The sequence below is a fragment of the Labrus mixtus genome, chromosome 11 (genome assembly GCF_963584025.1).
Source record: "Labrus mixtus chromosome 11, fLabMix1.1, whole genome shotgun sequence".
In the NCBI taxonomy this organism is placed as follows: Eukaryota; Metazoa; Chordata; class Actinopteri; order Labriformes; family Labridae; genus Labrus; species Labrus mixtus.
The window spans coordinates 28,903,370-28,917,975 of NC_083622.1; the positions used below are offsets into that span (position 1 = coordinate 28,903,370).

Sequence of the window (14,606 nt, forward strand, 5' to 3'; positions counted from 1 at the left end):
CAGTACATACACCTCTGCTCTTATCTGAGAGTACCTTTTTCCAGAATAAATTCAAACGTGGGTTTTGATTCAAATTATTTGTATTCAAATATGTCTTTATATGAGGATTTTAACCTCTTCTGTTTTAATATCAGGTTTCTTTAAACTTCAGCGAATGCATGCTAACAACACGTGCGTAACTAAGGTTGTCAAATTGTCAATACTTTGATATGTTTTCTAAAATGATGATAATCTCAGTTATTTGGATGATTGATGGTATTGAAAAGCACTGAAGCTACAGATCTCAGTCATTTATTAACCCATGGTTGCAGCGAGCAAACTATCAGAAGTTTTTCAATACCAAACTGTTGCCAATGCATTTGTGCAATTCAGACAATTTTGTTGTTTCTGTTGCATCAAAAAGTTTATCTCTTTGTTTATTTTTTACGAGAATCATATCAAAGTTTAATATCTGTTATCATAACCCTATCAGTAATATTGTATTGACAATGAATTTTCATGGTCTTCTACTGTTTTAGCCGCTGGCACGCCATCAGTTTTCCCGGCTTTGCTAACTACGCTAGTCTTTCCCCAGCAGACTATCTGTATGTCACTGTTAGATTTCTACCATCTGTGCCTGAGTTTCTGTGTAAGGTTAGTCTTCATTGGTGATCAGGAGTAACAGCTGGCTCTGGAGAGCAATGTCTCCAACCCCAGCCCCCAATGCTCCCTCACTAACCAGCGGAAACTTCTACAGCTGTCATCTGCTTTCCCAAATGACCCAGCTTTCCTTCCAGCTGCCATCACAACACCCTGCTCCCATCCCCAGTCTTGCTTCAAGGCTAAACCATTTTTTTTTGTATTGGGCCGTTATCCTTATTAAAGGGATACTGACATTTTCCAGCTTAAAGCCACTTTCCATTTGCAATCTCAACCAAGTTGCCAGCTCAGCTATCATCATGGCTCTGTGTTAAGGCCTGAATATCAAAGATTGGTATATGAAAAAAAAAGAAAATCAGTCCCAATTCAGGGATTTTAAATGGAAGCTTTTATCAAATCAACACATTGCGGACCATAGCTATCACCAGACTAAGTAACAAATGAAAATAAGTCTGGAACCTTTCACTTTATTTTTTATTTCTGTTGTCAATGGGCGCATACCAAAATGCGTGTAGACTCAATGTGGTAGACCTACAACCAGTCAAAGTGATCAGAAAAACACTTGGCATTTCACAGCCTTAGCTAGGTTGTCTGGAAATCTGTAGGAACAAGAGGGCTACTAGCATTTTTAAATGTTATATAATATATATTATATATATTCTCAAATGATGAGCAGGATAAGGTTGTTGGTTGTTTTTTGGTATTCCTTATGTGTTGGCTAACTCCTACTTTGAAGAGGGCTTTAACAAGATTTAATATTTAACAATATTTTCTAAAGACGGCAAACTTCGATTCAATAAAAATATATTACCTTATTTGGTTAAATGGTAAGAAAATATGGGCTTGATCTTTATGGTCCCCTGGGAAACACTGGAACAGCTGAGAGCAAGGCTGACAAGTAGCATCCATGTCATCTTGCCTGATTCAAGCTATGAGCACTATGAACTTTGTCCACAAGATAGGTAGACACGTTTGACTCCCTAATGATGGCTACGGCAGAGAGGATGAACATGCTCCACCTGAAAAGCTCATGGCATTATTTTAAGCTCATGTTTAAAATTCAGGTGTTATCTCACTGTGTAAAGCCCGGCTGACATTTTCCCTGGTCATCAGGTATTTTTGGTTGTAACTATTCCTGACTGTTCTTTCACTTGTATTGGAGTAATATTTGACCAGGAGTGTGTGAACTTTGGCTCGAGTAATGAAGTTGTGTACTTTGTCCACCATTGGTCGGAGCACATTAAACATGTGTTGCACATATGTATAATAAACAAATAAATTATTTTGTCTGAATGAACATAGTTTTTTAGTTGAACTTTCAACTAGGACTGTGTATAAGTGACCTGTTGTTTTCTATGTTCTAGGTGCATCACCTAAGATCATCAAGCTGCAAGAAGAACCATCAGACAACACTGACTCAGCCAAAGGCAAAAGTCTGGTCATTAACAGCACCCTGGTCCCTGTCAAAGGCATTAACAACCTCGGCAACACCTGCTTCTTCAATGCTGTAATGCAGGTTGGTATAACAATAACATAATAAATGGCGACATAACACAAACCCAATAGATTGCTAAATTTAGTATTTATAATTATGGAATATTGCAAATAAATACTAAACTTTTTGTGAGAACAATTGCTTATGATTATGAGCATGATTTGAGATCAGGAAAGTAATTCTGAATCCTTTGATACATTTTATAATTTTATAATCCTGTTTCATCAAATGTAATATATCAAAAAGGATTCCTGTTCATCATTGTTGTATCTCAAGAGTTCCTGTGAAAGCATCAAACGTCCATTCTAACAAGACATTTTGAGGACGTATAATGTTACAATGTATAAACTCCTTTAGGTGCTGCTTTTCATACGTATGGACAAGTGTCTTAGAAAAGCACTATAAAAGTCTAAGGATTATTATTATTCTTATTATCATAGTAAACAAGACTACATCTTCACAATGATTGCAAGTGTAAACAGAATAGGCCCAGAGGTCACTTTGTAGTGTATTCATTGCAGCTGTAAATGCAGTGCTAGCTAAGACATATTCACCTGTCCTTACGTGAGTGGCATTCAGTTGGTGAAGAGCATGTTCTCCACACATCACCGCTATAAAGCCTCCTCAGTCTCTCTCTGGTCGGTCATGGTGACTGCAAACTGATGTGCGTCTCGAACAATGAAGCTTTATTTTCCGCCATTTTGTTAATCACCCTGTGGGCCTTCCTTGTTGATTGAAATTTGAGTTAGTGCCGTATACATGCTTTTCCCTCATTCTCTCTGTCGGTTTCTGTTGTCTCCTTGAAAATTGCAATCTTTCTGTCCAAAACATGTAATTGTCTGAGGATGAGCTGTGTCTGTGTTCACAATACTGGCTCCATTGTGTGCTTTCCATAGCAACTGTCTTCATTGCCAGGGTGTGACAAAACAAATATCCCTTGAAATGGAAGGAAAAGATGTTTCTCTAAAATGGAAGGACAATGACGGCTCAGGCTATCTCGCCACCAAGGATCCTCACAGTGTTTGAAACTCACAGTTCATGGATAAATTTGAAATCCTCTTACAGAATAATGAAATCACAAGTTCCCTTAAGCCCACTGAAACGGAGATAACTTGTGGCGAACACTGCAATCAATTCAAATGCCCTCATGAAATGTTAAGTGTGGATGCTGTCTTGTAAGGATTCTAACCTTATTTGTCTTTTCTTGTCCACAAAACTGTTATGTGTCTTTTTATTTGATGAAGAGTAAAATCATTGCATATCAGCAGTGTGATTAATAAACGATTTTTGAATTGGTATTTAATTTCTTAATTTGTTGATTTTTTTGTCATATTTGAACAACACTACTTTGAATACTTAATGTCATACGTTAAATGAGTGAATTAAAATTATTAATAAACCGGCTTTAAATAACTCTGTCATCCCAACAGAACCTGTCTCAGACACACATGCTCATCGACCTCATCCAGGAAGTGAAGGAGAAGGGCTACAAACTGAGGATCTGCCCCCCTGTCGAGACAAATCTGGTACAGTTTGCTGTCTATCTTTTCTACTCTAAAGTCTAAGTCTTCTTCAAACTGTACTGAAGATTGATCAACTACAAAAGAGATTAATTTTGGATATTGTCGTCTTAATGCTGTGCTAATCTGACCAATCATTCCTTGTTGAATCTATTGGATACAGAAGATCAGTAACATTTGACTTAGAAGATATCGCAAATAACAAAGTTAAAACAGATCATCTGAAAATCTCCTTAAGTTATTGAAGTAACTTTCTGTTTAGATTTAAGAAGCAAAATGCAACATGAAGAATAGTATTTTTAAAAAGTCTTACAATATTGGGGAAAAAAACAATGTATCTGTCTCATTGTACTTCTTACCTTATCCATTAAATAGCAAACTAATAAACTATTTCAACTCTGATTTGTCCAAAACGTATTATTTAACCTGTGATGAAAAAAGAGTTTTCAAAGTTAAAGCTGGATAATGTTTTGTTTTGTACTACCAATAGAAAACCTTTTTTTAAATCTTCCTTTTTTAATTTTACAGACTCCATTGATGGTTTCACTGTCCAGTCCTGAGCCGCTGACCGCGGCCATGTTTCTTTTCCTACAGAGCATGAAAGAGCCAGGGAAAAGCCCACTCAGTCCCAAAATTCTCTTCAACCAGCTCTGCCAGAAGTAAGGCGCTTTTCCTCACATCTATTTCCATAAATTCACACTAGCTTCACATTCTACATACAAATATTTATATCCAGGTCAATGAAGTCCAACTGTATTGTGTAAGAATTACACTCCTCCATCATCATAGCAGCAATTTACAGCCAGCAAGCCATAGCTTTACATACCTTCAGTCCAAGAGTCAATTGTGTCTACTTTAATCAACTAGATCCAGTTAACACCTGAGAACTGTAGGTTATCTTTTGGTAATCTGGCTTCACTAACCCTTATGAATAAAATTGTACCTAAGCAGTCACACGTGGCTGGTTATCAACTAGGTAAGTTAACCCAGAGTTTCTATGAGCGTGTACACATGTGGCAGTGTTCCCACATTACAAACTCAGAATATGATATTACAAAAATATGATGAAGACACAAAATCCAAACTTAAATCAACATGGCTGCATTTGCCAAATGCAGGAAGAACAACTTGCAGATAAAATAAATATAAAAACATACTTGGAAATGGTAGGTATCCTAAATTTTATATCTTACCACTACAACATGTCCACGGCTTCAGTGTTTTGATCTTTCTCTGTTATTTGATGATAAAAGCACAATAATTATCTTCCATGAATATATTTCATACAAAAGTTCTATTGAAAAGTCAAAGAGTTAAGTTTCTGATCACGTTTCTGATAGCTCTCTCACAACAGACCTCCATGAGCAACACAATTGATGGTCAGTTGGTGCTTTTTTTGTAGACGCTGATCTTGAATTTTGAACAGTAGAAGGTTCACTATTCAGCATAGTCTACCATGACAATCCTATTCAGAAAGAAGATAACCTCTGTCATAGTACTAGAAAACCAAAGTTAGCACTGAAGTTACCTCAAACCTTTCCCATAGTACAGACACCTGATCCCAGCTGAATTCTTTCTAGTACTCAACAGCAGGGGTGTACACGTCTACACGTGTAACCGGTTAGTAAATCATAACCGTTTAGGAAAAAAGAGACCGTTTATTTTTTTATATTTTTTTTTAATTATTTTAAAATGTTTTAGAGACACGCATTCAATCATCTCTGATCAAGAGATACATGTACACTGTGTGGTGTTCATCGGGGGCCTGAGTCCTTCTGATCGAGGGTTCAGCCCGTGGATGGTGTGAGGCCGGTAACAGAGTCGGGTTGTTTGTGAATGCAGCCCAAAGCGGGTGGTAAACTCCATCTAAGGCTAAATACTGGCACGAGACCGATAGTCGACAAGTACCTTAAGGGAAAGTTGAAAAGAACTTTGAAGAGAGAGTTCAAGAGGGCGTGAAACCGTTGAGAGGTAAACGGGTGGGGTCCGCGCAGTCTGCCCGGGGGATTCAACTCGGCGGGTAAGGGACATTTGGCTTTCATACTCATCATGGTAGTTGTTTTATCATAGCCTTGTTATAGGCCTATATAGGCCTAAAATAAATACATACAGGTATTTGTTTTTACAAATTATATGGCAAGTTTTCTGTGTTACTTATATAGCCTACTTTATAAAGCACAATTGTATCTGTCTGACAACTTTGAGTGGCGGCAGTGATGCGGAGGAATCTTTCTGAAAAGCGGCCGCACCCTCCATTGGTTGTATAGTGCGACTGCGGTCCACTTTGCTTTTTCTTTTTTTCTTTTTTCTTTTTTTAAACGGTTAACCATGTACACGAAAAAATGACGTTGTGTAACCGTTTACAATTTTTTATAACCTTTCACACCCCTACTCAACAGATTAAAAAAGCACTAAGGGCACTGTGGCTGCAGCAGTTAGCTATTTGAAGCTGTTTTTGCTACTTGCCACACTGCAGTGCCACCAGTGTCATATTTGATCCAGAGCAGGGTCTAACAGGCTTTGTGACAGGCAGAAACAGCCTTACATTTGTGATCTGGACTCTTGTGTTGTTCTCTTTTATGTACAGTGTGAATGTTTGGTTGGCTGGGTTTTTGTTTGTGCATGGTACACTGCTGGTTGGGTCCACACTGTGAGTGTGTGTGAGAGAGAGTGGGGGGTGTTGTACTGTTTAGTAGTGCAGGTGGGTGACCAGGGCACTTGACACTGGATGACTGGGTACATCTCTGGTGCTGCTTTGACAGCTATTCTGGTACCTAGCTTCCATCAGAAAGGCCTCCATGTGTTTGTATGTGTCTGACTGTGTGTGTGTGTATGGGCAGCCACCTCACCTGGTACCACCTCAGTCTGCAGCACAAATGCAGGCAATTATGGGTTCAGACAGCAGGCATTGAACACAACTTTATGCACTCATGCGTGACTAGTTTCAAGTATGGCTAATCTATTCCACCGACATGACTTTGATTAGAGAGACATGACTTCAAGCTTCAGTACCCCCTACCCACATGGTACACTGATACCACACGTGAACTTTATTAAGGCCAATATTAATACGAGCCATTATATCATCTAACAATGTTCTTAAGATTCAAAAATGGTTGGAAGGAACAAAAGATATAAACTTACACTCTGGAACTGCTGATGCCAATTACAAAAGAAAAATAGTCTTTGTAAACTAAAGATTATTCTTGTAGGCTGAAAGTAAAAAGTTAACATAACAATCTTCAAAGGACTGAACACTAGTTTCAATACTACATAAGGCTCGGGCTTTATTGCTACAGGCATCACACAGTGCTCCTGTTAGCTGTGTTAAAGCCCCCTAACTGTACATTGATTTAGCTGAAAAGAAAAGTATACTTGGCTGTATGCTCCTGCTTGTTTGAGGAAAATGATTCCAAGGGCTTTCTAAGTAGGGTTGACTTCATTAATGCATTTTGCATGATAAAATTGGAGATTTGATATACTGTTAACATGCAGCGTTATTTCAGTGATTATCTTTTTCTTTTGTAGGATTCACAAAGTGACATTATTGCACTAGCCTTCTAAACTAGCCTGAGCTCTGAAATGCTGCTCTGCTTCTCCACTCAGCAACTCATCTACATTCAGTCAGGACTAAAGCTTATGGCTGAAAGTACAGGGTTAAGAACATATCCTGTTTACTGAGGCATTTTTTTTTTTTCATTTTTATTGACCTTTAACTCTGTGAATAATGTTCTTCATTCTTACCTGTCATTGCAAGCTCTTGTCACTCAACAAGGTTTTGGTCTGCCCTTGGCCTCTAGTGACTGAGAGTGTTTTTCCATTTCCCTTCACCGTCTTTCTTTGTATGTTTGTGCTGTCAGGAAGGTTAATAAGGTTCTCTGGCTAACATTGAAGGCCAGTTTGAGTGTTTAAGAGTGACTCTAGATCTGTATTGAGCCTAGTTTTCTGTGAATATATGTTTGTTCCTAAACTTTCTATGCATGTGTGAACATGAATGTCAATCTACCAGCTGGGTACCCCGTAGCCTTCCTGTTCCTCCTCCTACAGCCAGTGGAACAGGTCTGTTCTGGGCTAGGACCAGTGCCAAGCTAAGCTTGGTTGGATGGTCAGCATCACACTCTCAATCTGGTGCCAGTGAGTGTCCCAGCTTGTACCCAGGCGAGTGAGGGGCAACAAATACACTATCTAGTTCAACAATCAAGTAATCAGGAACACTGGAATGTTAATTTTAATTAGAGTTTAATAGGACAATAGGAGAAAAAACTGGGATGTCTGAGAACATAACTATTGCCATGACACATTAATTTGATTTAAATTAAACATTTCAGTGCGGGTAGTAGCACTTGCAGTTCCAGGCTTTCTGCTTTTAGGCATTTTTACATTATTCGGGACCGCTCAGTAACTGCTTTACAACTATGGGTTTTCTCTTTTTGATTGTCTCTATCCATCTCTTTATTTCTTTTTCTCCTAATATCCCACTTGTTGTGCCCATTCAGTTGGGACAGATGGCTGTTCACATCTATTGCTGCTCACGTTTTCTGCCTGTTTCTGCCACTAATGGTGGGCTCATGTTGTGTCTGCTTTTTCCTGTGATAACTTCTGTTATGATTCAGCACTTTATAAAAAATACTAATTAATTGACTGTTAGCAGAACAGTGCTTCTTGTCATGTCAAGTCCTTACTCAACCACATTTCTCCCCTCATGTCCTCTTTCAGCCATAGTGCTAGATAAATTTGCTGTGTCAGCCAAACTGACACCAACTAATCTGGGATTAGCGGCTAGCTAGCTAGCTTCATCTCATTGGCCAAATGGTGTGAATGCATGGACCATGTATCTGGGGCACTATTTAATAGTTCAAATGTTTGAATGTGGATATGAAAGTGAAGATGTGGCGCATGTACATAAAATGTTTCTTTTAATGAATTGCTTTTCAGGAAGTCTTTTACATTCTGTTCTGATGATTATGATTAAAATATGATTAATCATATGGCCAGTCTACTGATTTTGTCAGCTTTCACAATTATGAAATAATTAATATGTTTTAAGTAAATATTATTATTACCATACCACCACGTTAGGATCAGTCTATTGGGATGGAAAATATTGAACAGTGTGCATGTTTAATGCAGAAACGGGACAAAAAGGCCACTGAGACACATTCAGCTGCACCTGTTTCTCTCAAGGACTGATTCATTTTTTAGGATGGATGGACATTCTCTTGTGTCACAAAAAAAATGAAAAGCTTCTCTACCTATTTGGTTTATAAATGTCTACATACCCACATCTTTCAAATATTGTTCCTAAGCCTTTATGAAAAGCCTTACATCATTATGGAAACAGCAAAGAACAACAATGGATTCCATCTAGTGCTCTGGCATACAAAGCACATACACACAGCTACAGTAACACACACAGAGGCGGGACTGGCGTACAGGTCTGCACTGAAGGAAGACCTCTTTCGGATTGACCAAAAAAGCAGAAATTCATAGATGTGGAAAAAGAATTGCGGCTTGTGAACACATGACAAGCTAGAACCGCAGTCTGATGATTCCAACTTCAAATCTGATGGTTTGAAGCACTTCACTCTGCAAAAATACAAAACATGAAAATTACTCCAAGATAGGACCAATAAAATCTGTGAAAATCAGCACAGGTCAATTAAAAAATGTATTTTTTATTATTTTAGTTGACAATTACAGAACGGTAGTAATGCATTTAATTTATAGCACTTTTCATTAGAAACAAATCAAAAACTGCAGATTCTTGTCTTTACCCCAAAATGTGTATGCCTGCAGAACTAAAAGCCTAATTATATAGCCCCCTCGCATAATAGAATTATTTAAAACAGCCATATCTTCTGCATAGCAGAGCTTAGCATCAGAGACCTGCAGTGTGATAGATCATACAGTCTGTTGTGGTGATATGAAAAGAAATTGTATGATTTAAATTGCACAATGTTGTGCATCACAATAAGACTAGAGGCAACATGCGTACACCTAACACCACAGAGGCATTAACAGCAAACCACAGACTTTGAAGATACTCTGTGTGTGCATTAATATAAAATAAAACCAGAAAAGTACAGTTCTGCGTTACTTAAGATTTTCTTCATAAAAGGTTAAAACCATCAATTACGATAAATGTGACTTCAAATCATTTGCTTAAAGGCATTTAAATTGTTCAATATCACATAACATAGCTTGTCAAAATATGACTTTATTTTTTTATAGTTTTATATTGTGTTAATCAGAAATATATGAACCGATATTTTCAACAGAATTAAATTAGACCATATGCAGATTTATTTCAATTTCCTTGTTTTTAATATCTTCATGCCCATCCAATCATTAGTAAGGTTTTTTTATTGTTATTAATTTGTATCAATATTAATTTGGAGGCTGGGCAGTGAGAAGTTTTATTTCTGTCGCTAAGTGGAAAAATAAATAAATAAATGTAGAAAGGAGGACCGCACACTGTTTGCTGCTCAAGCATTAGGACTAAGTGTAGTTTTTGTTTAGTACAGCCCTCTAAATTGTGAGATGCACATGTCGTTATGATTGATGCTGTAATCATTGAGTCTTATTTCTATTTTTAATTCATATGTGTAAGTGAATGCTGGACAGATTTGACATGTGTACTGTGTGGGGGTACATTGCATTGTGCGGCTCATACATTTGTTTTTTCTTTGGGAGGGTGGAGCTTGTGTGGCCTTGTGTCTGGTACTAACTCATCCGGCGATTAATTGTGTTAGCTCCGCAGCTGTTTGCATTGGCCAGATTGAGAGAAGTGCTACAGGGCCCTTCTGCTTCTCTCCACTGGGATGAGCTTACAGACCTTCTCATTCCCACTGATCCCAACCAAGCTTTTCAATTGTTTCTCCCTACTACTCTGTATGTCTCGGTTTTTTGTCGCACTTGTCTCCTCCTCCCTTTTAGATTGTATTTCTCTCTTGGGCACACTAGTTAACAGAACAGGAATGGGGCAATCCTTCACATGCTGTTAGTTTCTAAGGCTTGCTGACACATGTGCTCTCTACCATCCTCACCCCTTCACCCGCTATTCCCCATTTGTCTGCACTTAAAGGGCAAATAAGACACACATCATGTCTGTTATTAGGAATGGGTGGTTGGGAGTGGTGCCATTAGGTTCCTCCAGACCTCCTGGTTATTACCTATGTTGGGTGCAGGTGGTTGGCTTTCTCTTCTCGTTTCCATTTTTTTGGCCACATGTTGGTTTGTCTCAGAATGGTAAATGTTAAATGGACTTGAGCTTATATAGCTTGAAGGGTGATTTGAGTGAATATGTTCTATAAGTAGGATGTTTTTCACTGGAATAGAAAAATATTTAAACTATTCATTTTTAAATACAAAGAGTGCATGTTTGCCTATTCAATATGACATGAAATCTATATTTCTACACCATATGGAGGCTAAAAGTACTGCTTTAAAACATGGATACAAGTGATATACCTCCACAGAACAATTAAACCTCCAACCCAGCTCTTCAGCCTCCGAAACATCCTCATCATTCGACTGATGCCAAATCATAATTTGGCCTCTCAGCGTGGGCTATGCCTGTCAGACCAACCTGTCCTGTGGTTATGTGGCTGGCTTGGCCCAACAGGTTGTAGTGGCTCTAGCCTTGGCTGCCCATCTGCCCCTGGCATCTGTCCTCACATCTGCCTCATCATACAGTAGATGGCCAGGGGACAGACCCAAGGAGAGGCTCCCCTCTAACTGCTCTGGGATTTATCTCCAGAACTGACAACAGTCAACAAAATGCAAATAAATATCATTGTATTTATGACATTTTTGGGCAATTAAGGTGTCTCTGAGTGCACAGTCAAGAATATAATAAATGTGATATTATATTTACTTACTTTCCAGGGCTCCACGCTTCAAGGGATACCAACAACAAGACAGCCAGGAGCTCCTGCACTACTTACTGGACTCCATACGAGTTGAGGAAACTAAAGTAAGCTTACAAATATACACTTACACCTGTATTTGACGTCTTAAAATGGCTTTGAGAACATCTAGTCATGATCTTTTGTCATGCTCTTTCAAAGTTTTTGTTTTTGTTACTAAAAAAAGTCCTTCAATTGGCACAAAGTACGCCTCATACTTCTGTTAAGTGACATGTCTTTACAAATGGCTTTGGAGGATCTGGCAGAAGACAGTTTGTAAAATGTAAGGACACCCTGAATATAAGCTCAGTCGGATTTTGCCAAAAATGGAGGAATTCAATTTTGAGGTATTGCAATGCTAACAAACCGTCATCGTTCTCTAATCATCACCCTTTCAGGCAGTTTACTCTCTGGATAGAGAAAAATGCCCAAGACTCTCGAAAAATTAAAAACATTCAACCTCATAAACATCCCAAACAAAATTTTCACCTTGAATATTTTAGCATTCTTAAAATATTATTTAGCTCGAGTTACCACAGTGCCAAAGTATTTTCTGTCTCTGGCCTCTTTTACCCTCAATTTGTTGAGGATATTTCCTTATTCAGTTTGGTAGAGATCTTATCAGTAATAACGTAAGACACTCAACGGTGTGTTTGTGGCTGGCTGTGTACCCATTCGCTTCTACTTGTTTTTCCACCTTTGTGTTTTAATCTTATGGTGCCATGTTTTTGGCAGAGAACCCCCAAACCTTTTTGCAGGGGCAATTAGGAGACCCCACAGCAGCCTTTTGCAGCACCAAGCTGCCCCCCGTGGCCCCACCAGTGGCTACATGAACCAAGGAGGAGAAGTTAGCGGGTGTGTTTAGTGGTCAGCCACAGAGCCAGGTCGGAGCCGCAGGCTGAGCTCCCATGCTCCCATTCAAACTTGTGAACACTGACAGTTGTGCCACTTAGGGGACTTGCAAGTGGCACGACCGGCATCATTGTGTGTTCTTGGGAAACCCACAGCTGCTGAATGAGCTCCAGGGCCGTCCCATTGTGCTTGAGGGTCACCCATGGCCCCCTCCTAAAAACATAGACACACACACACACACACACACACACACACACCCTCATCAGCCTATCTCCCAATCCAATCAGGGAGGTAAAGGGGGGGGGGGATATTCATTCACTCAGAATCTAATTTAAACCACAAAGAACATTCAGAGATACAGTGGCATTTTAGCCTGCATTGTAAAGTGATGTTTAAAATAAATGTGAACAGTAAAACCAGTTGCTATTTTTGAATAAAGATACAATTTGTTTCAGAAGTGTAGTAATTATTCCTTCTTCAAACACAGGACAAACATAAGGCAGACTTTTTCTTTCTTTCTTGTATACCTAGTTTACCTGGATAAGTTAAGTCCAGTTTGAAAAGACACATTTGAGTAGCTTCTAAATACTATAACAATGCAAGCGCACTATTCTGTTGTAGAGTATGTCGTTTGAGTTTTGTATGAATTAGTGAGGGAAACTGGTGTCTCTGTAGTGGCTGTCACCAAGCTTTTAGAGGCCCTAAGTGTTTGTGTTTATCGGCCATTAGTATCAGGGATCTGAATATGCTAATTTGGCTCCACTCAATTATCACCAATTAGCTGAGACGGTAGGTATTACTCTCTGAGGGCATGGACTGTCCTTCTTTGCCCCATCTTCAGTTTAGTTTCCACCCCTGCACCCTTTTACCAGCAACCCTCTGCACCCCCTATCTACCCCTCCCACTGCCCATCCTGTGTGGGACTGTGCACGCTGTTACATTTTGGAGGGAGTGAGGGTGGGGGTTACTGGTAATTAATTAGTAGGAGAGCCCCATTCTGGTTTGACTGTGTCGACTGAGTGGGATGCAGACTGGCCAGGCAGGGATTAACAGGACTTTTTGACCTAAATAGCCAGTCCAGTGCGTGGGTCCCGGGACAATGGGGGCTGACTGGTCTCGGCTGCAGACATAGACCATGGCCAATTATCTATTGATTGGTGCTTCACTGTGGCTGTGCCTCTTCACAGCTCTCTCACCAACACACTCACTGACCATGTCACCTTCAATAAGAGGACCCCATGAAGATCTTAGACCCACACACAAACATGCACAGTTCATTAAGACATTTAAATGTTAACATTTTTAGACAAGCACAATAATTATTTTACACTAATGATGCTTGTAATAGGTAAACCTGTCAAACTGAGCTGTAGGCTAGATTTTGATATTTCACTAATGGATATAATAGAGAGAAGTCAAGACAGAAACCTTGAGTTAATTGTATTCAAATGTAATGAATTCAGTTTGCATCCAGGGCCATCACACATTGTCTGTAATGTTGTATCATTTTGTGTTTGTTGTTTGCAGAGAGTGAAAGCAGGAATTTTGAAGGCTTTCAATAATCCCACGGAGAAGACCGCAGACGAGGACACCAAACGTCAAGTCAAAGGTTCTTATGTTCATTGCGGTTTATAGATGGCTAAGATCAATAGTCCCATCTTGTGGTGGTTAATGGAAGTACAGCTAAGTTACTCATCTGGTAAAGTAGGTTACAGATTTAAGGGATTTTTCAAAGCTTTACCGTGAAAACTGTTTCCCTTTTCTACCAGCGTACGGAAAGGAGGGTGTGAGGATGAACTTTGTGGACCGCATCTTCGTAGGCGAGCTGACCAGCACAATAATGTGTGAAGAGTGTGAGCATGTGAGTGTATGTGGGTGAAGCACTACAGGAAAAAAGAACTGAAGTTCACAAGTTCTTCATCCAAACTTACATTAATACATAAATATGTAATCCAGTGAACACTGTGATGTAACATCCATTTTTGATTTTGCTAGTGCTCTGAACAAGTACAGCAGGAAGCCCAACAGATTTTTAGAAACAAAGGCATTGTCCATCAGTCATAATGTGGCAGACTGTTATACTCATGGAAAATGTTTCCCTTCAAATAAAGAATAGCCTTGTAGATAGAGAGCAGCGGGTGTGTAACAATTAGATGAATGTAACTTAAAACCGAAAAGGCTTTGAAAGTTTTG

The 14,606-nt window shown here is 39.1% G+C and overlaps 1 protein-coding gene across 2 annotated transcripts in view; it reads left to right on the forward strand.

Annotated features, from left to right (window-relative positions):
* usp45 (ubiquitin specific peptidase 45) overlaps positions 1-14,606 on the forward strand; it is a 31,546-nt gene that overhangs the window by 10,958 nt on the left and 5,982 nt on the right. For both annotated transcript variants that reach the window (XM_061051210.1, XM_061051211.1), the window contains exons 6-11: positions 2,004-2,155; positions 3,565-3,660; positions 4,183-4,313; positions 11,542-11,629; positions 13,941-14,022; positions 14,183-14,274. In XM_061051210.1, coding sequence (XP_060907193.1) covers positions 2,004-2,155; positions 3,565-3,660; positions 4,183-4,313; positions 11,542-11,629; positions 13,941-14,022; positions 14,183-14,274 — 641 coding nt within the window. The remainder of the gene's footprint in view (positions 1-2,003; positions 2,156-3,564; positions 3,661-4,182; positions 4,314-11,541; positions 11,630-13,940; positions 14,023-14,182; positions 14,275-14,606) is intronic.